The 13736-nt window shown below is 32.9% G+C and overlaps 1 protein-coding gene across 1 annotated transcript; it reads left to right on the top strand.

The window, feature by feature from the left end:
- The first annotated feature begins 8397 nt into the window (after positions 1 to 8397).
- Positions 8398 to 12713, top strand: LOC132051960 (6,7,8-trihydroxycoumarin synthase-like). Its single transcript, XM_059443296.1, has 3 exons — positions 8398 to 9289; positions 11844 to 12279; positions 12447 to 12713. The coding sequence occupies exons 1-3, from the start codon at positions 8405 to 8407 to the stop codon at positions 12617 to 12619; spliced, it is 1494 nt and encodes a 497-aa protein (XP_059299279.1). The 5' UTR covers positions 8398 to 8404; the 3' UTR covers positions 12620 to 12713.
- Positions 12714 to 13736: the final 1023 nt, after the last annotated feature.

Genomic DNA, 13736 nt, shown 5'->3' with positions numbered 1-13736 from the left:
TGCCCGAAGGCCTATCATGCTTTCCCCGTCAATCACTACTATTTACATACGTTTCGCTAACCGAGTCTAGACATAAAGTAAACCGTAACCTACCTCAATGCCGAACAGTGTGTCACGAACTTTCACGCCAAAGCTTTTTCCTTCCGAAGTGCTTCCGATCGGACAAGGTCTTTAGTGCTTATTCGTCACACAATATGTGTACGCTACCCAATAATACTTCAACCTATATTAAGACGCCAACAACTATGGTTAAGCTACGGGGAGATTCAAACGTATTCTAACGTTAGTAACTCCTTTCTAGATGTTTAGGCGATGTTTTCTCTTGTATCTAAACCAACCACATACTACCAATACAACATCAATAATTATGTGTTCAATACCAATCCGGACAGCCCACACAATATTCTAAACAACCCACATTCATAACATGCAATAACGATTCACATACGGTTTCGACATCCTCAAGTTACTTTTATTAGTTTGTAGCCTTAACGTTTGCATGTAACAACTTATAACAGCCCATCCAACATACAATATGATGTATACTCTTAACTTATAATTATTCTTTCCAACTTAATGAAAACACAAGTCCAAAACAGTCCACTACCACAACATGTCCAAAACAAGCCTCTAACCGACAACATAACGATGTTCGGAATTCTTGCAAACGTTTACGAACATACTAAGCCAACCACATGCGATTTTTATACATCATTTCATGTCTTCTTTTCATATAATTTTAGTAAGTTATGACCAGCTATCCACACGACAAGTACAACATCAATTCATACGCAACTACGCTATATCGTCATTTTTATAATCCTTAAAACAACTCACAAATGACTTTAGTTTCAACTCCAACCATTAAACACCTTCCTTTCCATCATAAAATTCATGATAATAACAATCAAAATATCAAGTAAAAACAGTTCACTAACTTCTTCACAAAACAGTCCACACACGGCTACACCATGCTTCAACATCTCTCACATAAAATCATAGATTCAACCATTTTCATACTAACATAACTTCACCTTTAACCTTCCAATTCTTTTCATTCTTTTTACCATGAGATCTATGATAGTAACAACCATATTTATTAAAGAAAATCAGTCCATTAATTCCACCAAAACAGTCCCTACGGCCAACTAACATTCCAACACCAACTTTCATGATTTTATGCATGCGATTCATGTTCGTCAAGTTACAACCATACTTCAACATCAACACATATAACCCCATAACTACTATCATGTTCCAACATCAACACACCTTATTTCATGCATACAACTTATATTCACACATCTACATCACCCTTAATACTTGAAAAGAAAGTTAGATCTTACCTTGACAACTTGACTTCTCTACTTGGCTAGAGTTGGTGACTTGAGATGGAAAATGGTTCTTGTTGCTCCAAAGACTATCTTCACGTTTTAGGGACCTTCTAAAGGGTTGAAACACCTTGGAAAATAATTTTTGGATCAAGACTCAAAGAGCTCAAAAATCAGCCCCTTGGCCGAATGCTCTCTCTCTAGGCTTAGGTTTTCTTTCTTTGTGTTGTGTAGTTGAAATGAATTGTGATGGCTGATTTCTTGGTCATTATTTGGTTCAACTTTGATGCCTACAAGTTGGTCACATGCTCCACTTATGGCATGATTCATTCCATTAACTTTACACTTTAAATTTCCTAATTTTTTTCTACAACTTTAGGCCAACCTCACCTTTGTTTTCTCCTTTCTTCTTTCTTTTCAATTGTTTACAAGACAATTTATGTGTGGTGAATGATTCATACACCACCCTTTGTCCATTGTAATCATGCCAAGATGGATGAGCAATATTTAATGTGAAATGATCCCTCCACCATGTTATGTCTTCCTAAAATAATGTATACTTTCATAAAGTAATGGATGCTCAAATATTCAATTGTATGCTTCAACTTTTTCTCCTCAAAATTTTCAGCCCTTGGCCGAATGTACCTTGTATATTTCTTTCAATTTATTGTCCACAATATAATGAAAGTGTAGTGGATGAATCAATTTAAATGTATATTTGTATGTCTTCCATTATAGTCTTATTTAAGATGACTTTGAGTCATCTTTTGGACATGGCATGTTAATGCTCATATTGGCTCATTGTTGCCACTAATTTTAACTTAACACCACAATTAAGTAGTTTCTAATTTCCAACAACATTCTTGTACTAAGTAAAATTTGTAACCGATTAGTTCTAGTTTAGAAATTAAAATCCGAAGTTTCTATCTCGCGTTGATTCTTTCGCGAATAACTCGACGTATAAAAATACGATATTCTTTTTCTCTCTTTTTACACCACTTAGCCATATGCACACCTTTGAGAAAATACTAATTCCTAGACAAAATAGGTAATCTGACTAAATTATTTCTAATTAAATAGGTAATGAGATTTGATCACTTAACACTTAGTAAGGGCAAATTTTAAAAAATAAGATTAATTCTTTCTTGATTTGTAAGTGAACACTATTTTTTAACCAAAAATATAGGAACTACACCCTTTTAATCGAAGGGAGTATTAATTTTCTTATAAAATACTTTCAAATAGTTTATTCTTTCTAGTATGGACTATAAAGTTCATTTTATCATCATTAACTCATTATATTCTAAAGCATACATTTTAAAAAAGATTAATTATAGAATTTGCACTTGATGTGATAAGTATCACTGTTGAGTTTTTGACTATGTGAGAATGAAATAGTAAATTAGAATTATTGCGATCAAATTTTAATCCACAAAAGTCTTTCCACCTAACTAAATATTTTAATCTAGTTCCCCTATTTTATTCTAAATTTGAAATCAACTTTATTTTGAACAATAATTATCGTTATACAAAGATTTTATTTTTAATTAAACTATTCTCTTCTTTACATACTTGTAATTTAAAAAGTAATTGACATATACAATTACTTTTTTCGAATTTGTATAATGTATCACCTATAGTTTTTCGTAGAAATGATAATTGCCTACATTAATCACTGAATTTGTAGAGTTCAGTCACCTCAAAACTCTTTCATGTTAGAATCAGATGTGATGTCACTAATCAAAAGAAATAAACAGAATGAAAATGTGAGGTTAGTTCCTTTAAGGTGAAATAGAATATTAGACCAGAATAATCTTATAACATAGGAGCCATTGATAGTTCATAGCACATTTTGACTCTTTTACCATCAGAAGGAGCATGTTTTCTGTTACTGTGAGATAAAATCATTGTTAAAGCAGGCCTATTAAAATTTCCCCTTTATTCTTGGCAAATTTCAATGACATTGCTATACATTATCCAACTCCAATTTTTTTTCAAGACGTGCTTAATTATACAAAAATTATATGCATCACAATCCTATTACTTCTGCAACGTGCAATAGTTTCACTCATGACTCACCCTCTCTCTTTCTTACATTTTTCTCCTTCGTTTCATCCTCCATTTTACACCTGTTTCGTCTTTATTATAAATAAAAGACATTATAGAGCAAATTAAAGAAGAAATTTAACTTCCAACAGCAATCTGGATACTTCATATTATTGAAGATACAATTTTTTTTAACAGTAATTAATTAGTACCAAAATTCAAAAAGATATCAACAAACAGTTATATCCAAAATAAGACATGGCCAAAGATGTTTCTGAACATGCATGTCAGCATGTGTCACAACATACGTTCTTGACCAAAATATAAATACATAACAAAAATTGAATTTCAAAACTCACAACCAAAATCAGTAGGAAAAGCAACGAAATAAAATGTCAATCCGAAAAGGAGATCCATATCATGCTTACCCAGAGAAATCAAGGCTGCTGAATAACGCTGAAAATCATTTGTAAACGACATACCAAAAAAACCCAGATACTCAAAGACATGGCCAAAGCTCACGGAAGAAGAAGGTGATGCAGGGGACTGAATAGAATGGAAAAGAAGGTGAGATAAATGACATGAATAAAAATGACATAGCAAATGGTGTCCAGCTGTACTCCAAAGTGTAATGGAGTAGCAAAACTTGCAGGTGTCACTGTTAATTACTAAACTGCCCCTGTTGGTCCCATTCCATTTTCAGCACAAAGTACAACCACCCCAACTATCATTTCTATATAGTAGTAAAGTAAAGTTATATATATATCTTTTTATGTGGAGAGGAAAGCCGTCATTTATTGAGATATAAAAGTAGATATTTTAACTAAAGAATATAATTTGTGTTGTACAAGTGTACAACAACAACAACAACAACCATATACTTCGTCAGAGTTCAGATCTTTTTTCATATCTGTACATACTTTTGTTTCATTTCTTTTCTTTTTTGAGGTATTATATGAAAGCAAAATTTTCATTCCACTCCTTTAATATTTTAACTTCCATTTTGATGAAATTATTTAATTCAAATCAAATTTGGAACCAGAATTTGACATTATAACTTATGTATCCTAATTTTCTTTAAGTTATTTTGTTCTAAATAAATAATCTATACATAGTTAATGAACTTTTAAGACAAATACATAATTTAACTTGTGCGACATGGGGCTTCCTCTCTTAATCGAGATTAGGGGTTCGAACATGGATATGGAAAAAAAATCTTTGGAGGAAGCGCTCCCCGAATAGGCGCGATGCAGTGTGAATTATCCCATTAATTGGGCTCAAATGCGAATATCGAGACCAATCGTAAAATCAAATAACGTGAAAAATGAGGTAGGAGGTTCGATAGCTTTTGAAAAGTAGACTTTAAAAACAAAACAAAAAAATTGACTTAAATAAATAAGATTAGGACCTAAAAGTAATTAATTAAAAAGTTTTAAAAAAATTTGAAAATTATTGTGAGGACTACAAAAGTCCCCAAATTCGATAGCTTTTGAAAAGTAGACTTTAAAAACAAAAAACAAAAAATTGACTTAAATAAATAAGATTAGGACATAAAAGTAATTAATTAAAAAGTTTTTAAAAAATTGGGAAATTATTGTGAGGACTACAAAAGTCCTCACATTTGCTCTTATATAATATAGTAATTTGTACGAAGTAATTTTCAACCGAACGAAGAATGTCCGACTGACCATCCTCATACCACTGTAGCTCAGCCTGTGAGTGGCAAGATCATATAGGTCGAAAAGGAATTAGTTAGAAAACATAAACAAAAGCAATATTTAACAACTCTATATAATCATCACCAAATATTGTGGCGGAGTGATAAGTATAATTACATAATATTGGGCATCAAATGGAAATTAAAAGAAATGAAAAAAAAAACACACACACTTTTACTCGTGTAATGGTAATATTGTTATTGCATAACTCTTACATAAAATCATAGAGAAAAAAGCACAATACATATTAACTAACTAAACTTTGAGAACCAGAGGCGAATTCAGGATTTCGAGGGGATGGGTTCAGCGTTATTGCTAAGAATTTTTTTGTAAAAGAAGAAGATGCAGAAGTGCATTTAGTTGGGTTCAATCCCGCGACCTTAAGGGGTTAAATCCAACACTTAACCAATGCTCCACTTAATCTTGTTTGACCATGTATTCCTTTAGTTAATATTAGATATATTTTAAGAATCATATATATAATATATCGAGTTTAATCGGGTAACCATATGTTCACATGACCCATTTTTCCTACCTAAATTCGCCCTTGTTGAGAACCCTTTTAGCACTCATACGTCATAATGCGAGGTATCTCATACGACAGAAAACAGGAACATAACATGACATCATAACAAAAATATCATTGTTAATTACCTATAGATCTAGAGTTGGATCCTGATTTAGATTTAGACAAGATTTAGATTTAGAATATTAAATGGTTGTTAATTACCTATAGATCTAGAGTTGAATCTTGATTTAGATTTAGAATATTAAATGATTGACCACCGGTGACTTTACAAATGCAATGTCCTTTTTTACTTTAAATTAAATTACCAATTTCTTTCTATTTGTATATTTTTTAAATATCATAATCTTATTTGATATTTATCACAGCCATTGATCCAAATTTCCAGCTCCTTTTACTATTACTATAAATGAAAGATACTGTAATTTTTTTTTAATACAAGAAATAGAATTACATTTCTAGTAACTTTCCAGAAAAGCATGCTGTTCTCTCCACTTTTTGTAGCCATACTAGCAAGCTATGCTCGTGCGATGCACGAAGCCAACATTATTAATTTGATTACTCACTTTAGTTAGTCTTTATGGTTTGTACATTTTGCAAAGGATACTGCGATTCTCCTTAGTGAGTCTCCATATTTTTTTTCTTCCTTTTATTTTTACCCTTAATTTCTCAATTGTTATTAAAATTTGTCTTATTTTGGTTATGTCCGCCTCTTTTTATATTTAGTAAGTTGACAATTCAAATATCTTACATGTCAAGTTCATAATCACAAGATTCAAAGGATATTTTATTATATTATACACATTTTTAATTTAGAACCACAAGATTTAAAAGTCTATCTTTATTTCTTAAACTCCGTGTCTAGTCAAATGTATACACTTAAATTGAGATAGAGGGAGTATATGCCAAATGAAAGAAATGAAAGGACAATTGAGACACTGCGGACACGTGGGGACTTAAAAAGTAAACACACGAGAGGTAGTATTAATGTTAAACTTCTGAAATGTACACATGTTAGTTCCGGCTTAGAGTACAATTTCAGTTGGTTTTTGTACAACTTATTGTTGTTGTGTTCGTCCAGCTTGGGCGTTTGTTGTAAAATAAAAAAAAAATTGTCTTATTTTGGTTATGTCCGCCTTTTTATATTTAGTAAGTTGACAATTCAAATATCCGACATGTCAAGTTTATAATCACAAGATTCAAAGGATGTTTTATTATATTATACACATTTTTAATTTAGAGCCACAAGATTTAAAAGTCTATCTTTATTTCTTAAACTCTGTGTCTAGTCAAACGTAGACACTTAAATTGAGACAGAGGGAGTATATGCCAAATGAAGGAAATGAAAGGAGAATTAAGACATTGCGGACTCGTGGGAACTAAAAAAGCAAACACACAAGAGATAGAATTAATGTTCAACTTCTGAAATGTACACATGTTAGTCCTTGCTTAGAGTACAATTTCAGTTGCTTTTTGTACAACTTATTGTTGCTGTGTTCATCCACCTTGGGCGTTTGTCTATTTTTAGTAATGTCGTCAAGTAATATGGGATGAAGGGAGTACTTCATTTATTAATTCTTAAAGAACGTAAAAAGTCAAGTATAGTAATATGGCCAAGTAATATGGGACGAAGGGAGTACTTCATTTATTAATTCTTAAAGAACGTGAAAAGTCAAGTAATGTGGCCAAATAATATGGGATGGAGGGAGTACTTCATTTCTTAATTCTTAAAGAACGTGAAAAGTCAAAAGTGAACGAGTAAAAATGCACGGAGGAAATAAATATGTGTCGGAGAATAAAATTGAAGTACATACATTTATACATGAGAAAAGAATAAATATTCAGCAAGAACGTGAAAAGTCAAAAGTGAACAAGTAAAAATGCATGGAGGAAATAAATATGTGTCGGAGAATTAAAATATAAGTGCATACGTGTATACATGAGAAGAGAATTAATATTCAGTATTATGACATATGTCCACGTGAGATTTGTTAATTCTTAAAGAACGTGAAAACTCAAAAGCGAACAAGTAAAAGTTCACAGACGAAATAAATTTGTGTAGGAGAATTAAAATTGAACTGCATACGTCTATACATGAGAAGAGAATAAATATTCAGCAAGAACGTGAAAAATCAAAAGTGAACAAGTAAAAGTGCACGGAGGAAATAAATGTGTTGGAATTTTAAAATTGAAGTGCATGCATCTATACATGAGAAGGGAATAACTATTAAGTACTATGACATATGTCCACATGGGATAAAAAAGTAGTTGGTTAAAGTGTACAAATTATATAGTTTTTGGTACAAGCATTCAATGTACAATTTCTAAAGCTTTTGATACAAGCAGTCAATGCTGTGTTGGTCCCTTTTCCACACTTATATATAATAGAAATATATGTTATTAGATAAAAATAGCTTTGTTTCTTATGTCAAGTGGTACGCGTGGTTTGCTGGAAAAAATATCAATACACGTGTCAACAGGCAAATAAGATGCTATGTTAGTACTCCTTAGCCGTTTATATATAATAGAAATATTTAGAATATTAAATGGTTGACCACCGGTGACTTTACACATGCAATGTCCCTTTTTCCTTTTAATTAAATTACCAATTTCTTTCTATTTGTATATTTTTTAAATATCGTAATCTTATTTGATATTATCACATCACAGTCGTTGATCCAAAGTTCCAGCTCCTTTTACTATTACTATAAATGAAACACACTATAGACAATTCTAATACAAGATATAGAAGACACTTCTAGTGACTTAATTACCAAAATAACATGATGTTCTTTCCACTTTTTGTAACCTTTCTTATCATCATTCTCAGTTTCATTCTTTCTAAAGCCAAAAAGAATGGAAAAAACATTCTGCCACCAGGTCCTATAGGATTGCCATTCATTGGAAATTTGCATCAATTTGATAGTTTAACCCCTCATCTTTATTTTTGGAAACTTTCCAAGAAATATGGCAAAATCTTCTCATTGAAATTTGGTTCTTCTAGTGTGGTAGTAATTTCTTCAGCAAATCTAGCAAAAGAGGTAACCAAAACACAAGATTTAGCATTTTGTAGCAGACCTTTTCTTCTTGGCCAGCAAAAATTGTCTTACAATGGTCACGATATTGCCTGTGCACCTTACAATGACTATTGGAGAGAAATGAGAAAAATTTGTGTTGTTCATTTATTTAGTCTCAAGAAAGTGCAATATTTTAGTCCAATTCGTGAAGATGAAGTCTCTAGAATGATCAAGAGAATATCTCAACAAGCTGCCACTTCAAAAATTACCAATTTGAGTAGTATAGTGATTTCACTAACAACTACAATTATTTGTAGAGTTGCTTTTGGTGTTAGGTATGATGAAGAAACACGTGAAAGGAAGAAATTTGATGAAGTTTTAAAAGTGACTGAGGAAATGTTGGCAGGCTTTTTTGTCTCTGATTACTTTCCTCTCTTAGGACGGATTGATAAACTCTCTGGAAAGATAAATAGACTTGAGAAGAATTTTGAGGATTTGGATGAGTTTTATGAAGGACTCATTGAGCAGCATCTCAATCCCAATAGGCCAAAATCCATGGATGGAGATATTATTGATCTTTTGCTCCAATTGAAAAAAGAGCAATCAACTCCAATCGATCTCACTTTGGACAACATAAAGGGAATTCTCATGGTAATGAACTATTCTATTTGTGTCTATTTTATATGGCGGTGCTGGTAAATACTTGCTTACGTTAGCTACTTGCACTTAGCTAAGTAATGAACTACTCTGCTTGTGTCTATTTTATATAGCGGCGCTGGTAAATACTTGCTTACGTCAGCTATTTACACCTAGGTAAACATTTAACCTAACAAATTAATTAACAAATCGAAGTAAATAAAAAAATTCATATCAACTAATCATGATTAGATGTTAAAAAGTGTATTTGCAAGTCTTGCGTACTGTTACATTCATTGGCTTATGTTTGTGGCACGTTCATAATATAAAGAAAGATTTTTTTTCAAATATTAAAAAGTGTCTTTTAACTTGTGATATTGCACAAGTCATAACATTTAATGGTTACTTGATTAGGAAAACATTTTATTAAAGAGTAAAATCTGAAATTCAAAATTTTCGAATACATAGAAGATATTTTTTAACAGATTGAGAAAAAAAAGGACTCATATATATACATACATACATATGAAACGGAAGGAATTTGCCTAAAATAATCTGTGTTTGTGTTTCGATATTACCCTACACTGTGCTTTATCTATTGCTTTTAGAATTTCAAGAGGTGATTACACGAAGGGTTATTCAACTTATAGTACTATATTTGCTAGAATATCATCAATTGTTTTTTTCCTAATCACAGAGTCACTCAAGCCTTTTTTCTTAAAGTGTCACTCATGCCAAAATTCAGTGAGATATATTAGGGAATATTCCTTTTATATCACTCATAATTTCTTTGGTTGTTTAAAATATTACACCTAATATTTTTAGTAGTAAAAAGAAGCGTTCAATAAATAATGCTTCAAAAGGATATATGGTTTTGGAATAATATAGAAACTTTAATTATCATATAAAAAGTTTCATTACCCAAAAAAAAAAAAAAAAGTATAGAAGGTGAGTGTAAGTTCCCGGTTCCAAACTATCACAGGGAAGGAAAATTCTTCCAAAGTTTAAACACTTTGGTCACATTTCAAAAGTTTTTTTATTAAAATATTTAAAGGGATCAAAGGTTAGCTAGAGAATGAGAAGTAGAACTAAGACTTTATTTGTTTTCATTAAGATTAAGACGTCTGAATCTGAATGCATATCTGAATTATTAAGATGTTGTCTCTAGGTACGAACACCGAATGATTAAGATTTGTTTGTTTTTCAATATACGAATGTGCATAATGTGTTTATTTAAACATAATAAATATATAATTCAAATTACAAAGTAACTAAATAGTAGAAATAAATACAAATTTAATTAAAAAAATATATTATTTAATAAAAAAAAATGAAACATTTATGTTCGGTAGTAATGGTGGGGATGTTTTGTAGTCATGGTGGGTGGTGAGTGGGGGTGGAGAGGTGAGTGGGTGGTGGGTGGTTGGGGTGAGGGGTGGGAGGTAGGGGGTGGGGTTGGCGGGGAGTGGGGGTGGGTGGTGTGGGGTAGGGGTTGATGGGGAGTGGGGTTGGGGTTGTGGTGGGAAGTGGGGGTAGTGGGGAGTGGGTGGGGGTGGGTGGTATGGGGTAGGGGTTGGTGGTGGGGAGTGGGGGTGGTGTGAGGTGGGATTGGGGTTGGTCGTGGGGTAGGGGTGGTGGGGAGTGGGGGTTGGAGTGGAGAGTGGGTGGGGGTGGGGTTGAGGTGGATGGGTGGGGTTGGAGTGGAGAGTGGGTGGGGGTGGGGTTGAGGTGGAGGGTTGGGGTTGGGGTTGGTGATAAAAAAGTTCCATACAAAAATACCTCTTAATGATATTAAGACTTGATTCAAGATCTTAATGATTAAGACCTATTGACGGTAACGAAATGCTTAGATCTTAATGCAAACAAATGCACTTAATGGCTTGAGGTCTGAATCATTTCAGACCTCCAATAAATGCAAACAAATGAGGCCTAAGTGTATAATCACATTCAACGTCCGTTAATATACTGGCACTGCCTGACGATTCAGTTAGGTCTACGGACTAAAATTGAATGTAGTCCAAATATTTAAGACAATCTTTATGTGAAATTTTGCTAAAATACACAGAAAAATATCAAAAGCTAACGGTAGTTAGATCTAAGGATTAAAATAGCACACCTTCTATAATTAGAGATTAAATATGCTAAGTGTAATAACACAAGGATCAAAATCAGAATATGACAATAACTTGGGGACTAAAACTGCTTTTTCCCCAAAATAAATAAATAAGTGAAATTTTTGTAATTAGAAAAATATATTTTTAAAATTTTTGTAATTAGAAAAATATATTTTTTACTTTTTTTTTAATTTTTTTTCAAAAACTTTTTTTATATTACATAGGGGGTAGGGGAAGAGGATTACAACGTGCGGATTTGAACCCTCACCAACAAGGTGAGAGTTCAGGCAGCCAACCAACTGAGCTACTAGATCCCTAGCTACGTAATTAGAAAAATATGTTTTGATGGTTTTCCTAAAATCATACTATACTTAGTTGACCTTTCATGTAATTAACCCTAATTTCAATTGAGAGGACAATGTTGCATTTAGTTTAATCCTCCCACTCTTTTGTAGAATATACTAGTTGGTGGAACGGACACTAGCGCAGCTACAGTAATTTGGGCAATGACAGCTCTGATTAAGAATCCAAAAGCCATGAAGAAAGTCCAAGAAGAAATCAGACAATCAATTGGGAACAAAGGTATTGTGAATGAAGATGATGTCCAAAACATGCCTTATCTCAAAGCAGTGATAAAGGAGACATTTAGATTATATCCTCCCGTTCCACTCCTAGTGGCAAGAGAAACAATGCAGAAATCCATACTACAAGGTTATGAAATTCAACCAAAAACTATAATATATGTCAGTCCTTGGGCTATTGCAAGGGATCCTGAAATATGGGAAAATCCAGAAGAATTTTTACCCGAGAGATTCTTGAATAGCAGTATTGATTTCAAGGGCCAAGATCATGAGTTGCTTCCATTCGGAGCAGGCCGGAGAGGTTGCCCAGGTATTTAGAGGCAGATGTATTTGGACCCATTTTTTATTTAAACTATAGATTATATGTGAAAATCATGAAAAGTAGTGGAAATATAATTCAATATCATGTTCCAGACACTTTTTAAAAGCTTGGAATCCTGTATCTATAAAGATTGAATCTTGAATTCGTCTCTGCAGCTATTGCACTTGGTGCTGCGACGGTGGATCTCATACTTTCAAATCTTCTTTATGCATTTGATTGGGAATTGCCTTGTGGAATGAAGAAAGAAGATGTTGACACCGATGTTTTGCCTGGACTTACTATGCATAAGAAAAATCATCTTTGCCTTCTCCCTAAAAATTATCTTTAGACTAGCTAAATCTAGTCATAACGTAAGTTTTATTATATCCGTTAATAAATGAGTAGTGTGTTTCCCCATCACCTATGTTTAATTAGATGGTATGCACCATTTTGTGATCTGCCACTTTTCATTGTAATTTAGTTGCTATTTAATTTGCTAATGATAAAATTTCCCATCTAGCTCGAGAGGACCTAGGTGTTTGTTTTATAAAAATGAGTTAAAATTTTACGGTGTAATCTTGGTTCAATTGTAATGTGTAGTTACGTACCATGTTACAGAGATAACATAATAAATGTTAGTTCATTTGCATATATGTGATCTTTTAGATTGAAGGGCCGATCAACGATTTATATATGCTTGTGCAACAAATATTTACACCATCAGTTTCTTTTTTATAAGTCAGCACCATTAGGTTGTGAGCTTAAAGGTGTAGGGGATTTGGCTTTGACCCCTACCATATAATAATATAAATAAATAACTTACAGTAATTAGAGAGAGACCTAAGAATTAGCAGACCTAAGAAGACTAAAGTATCAGATTTCATTGTGCATAATCAATGAAATTTGGTAAAATTAAGGTTCATCCTTCCATGTGATTTAGTGAGTTCTATTAAAGACGTCAAGATATATTGAGGGTGATGATAAGCCTATCTGGCTACCCGAGCAGAATGGAAAAATACTTTTCCACTAAGTCAACTTGGAACACTTTTAGAAGGTCCAGATCCGCTACCTCAAATACAACAACAACAACAACATACCCAGGGAATCCCACAACGTGGGTCTGGGGAGGGAGTAGGGTAGTGCAATCTTACCCCTACCTTAGGTGGGGAGGCTATTTCCGGAAGACCCTCGGCTCGAAAAAAGCATAGGAAAGGTCAGATACGGGCAAACAAATCAAAGCAATTATGAAAATGAAAACAATGAAAGTAAATAAGCCATTATAAACCAACAGATACTCGCAAAAATCAAGAGGCAAGAAACTATAGAGCAATACAACTACTCGTAAGAAAGGATAAACGCGACTACTTACTAGCCTTCTACCCTAATATGAGTCCTCCATACCCTCCTATCTAAGGTCATGTCCTCGGTAAGCAGGAAATGCGCCATGTCCTGTCTAATTACCTCTC

The sequence above is a fragment of the Lycium ferocissimum genome, chromosome 1 (assembly GCF_029784015.1).
Source record: "Lycium ferocissimum isolate CSIRO_LF1 chromosome 1, AGI_CSIRO_Lferr_CH_V1, whole genome shotgun sequence".
Classification (NCBI taxonomy): Eukaryota; Viridiplantae; Streptophyta; class Magnoliopsida; order Solanales; family Solanaceae; genus Lycium; species Lycium ferocissimum.
Note: the sequence above shows the minus strand (reverse complement) of the source record. Positions and strands in the feature narration are given on the sequence as shown.

Bases quoted from the DNA above. Each gene is read 5' to 3' on its own strand.
- LOC132051960 (XM_059443296.1), top strand. From the start codon at position 8,405: ATGATGTTCTTTCCACTTTTTGTAACCTTTCTTATCATCATTCTCAGT. The intron at 9,290-11,843 runs GTAATGAACTAT...ACTCTTTTGTAG, and splicing joins ACATAAAGGGAATTCTCATG to AATATACTAGTTGGTGGAAC. The intron at 12,280-12,446 runs GTATTTAGAGGC...TCGTCTCTGCAG, and splicing joins AGGCCGGAGAGGTTGCCCAG to CTATTGCACTTGGTGCTGCG.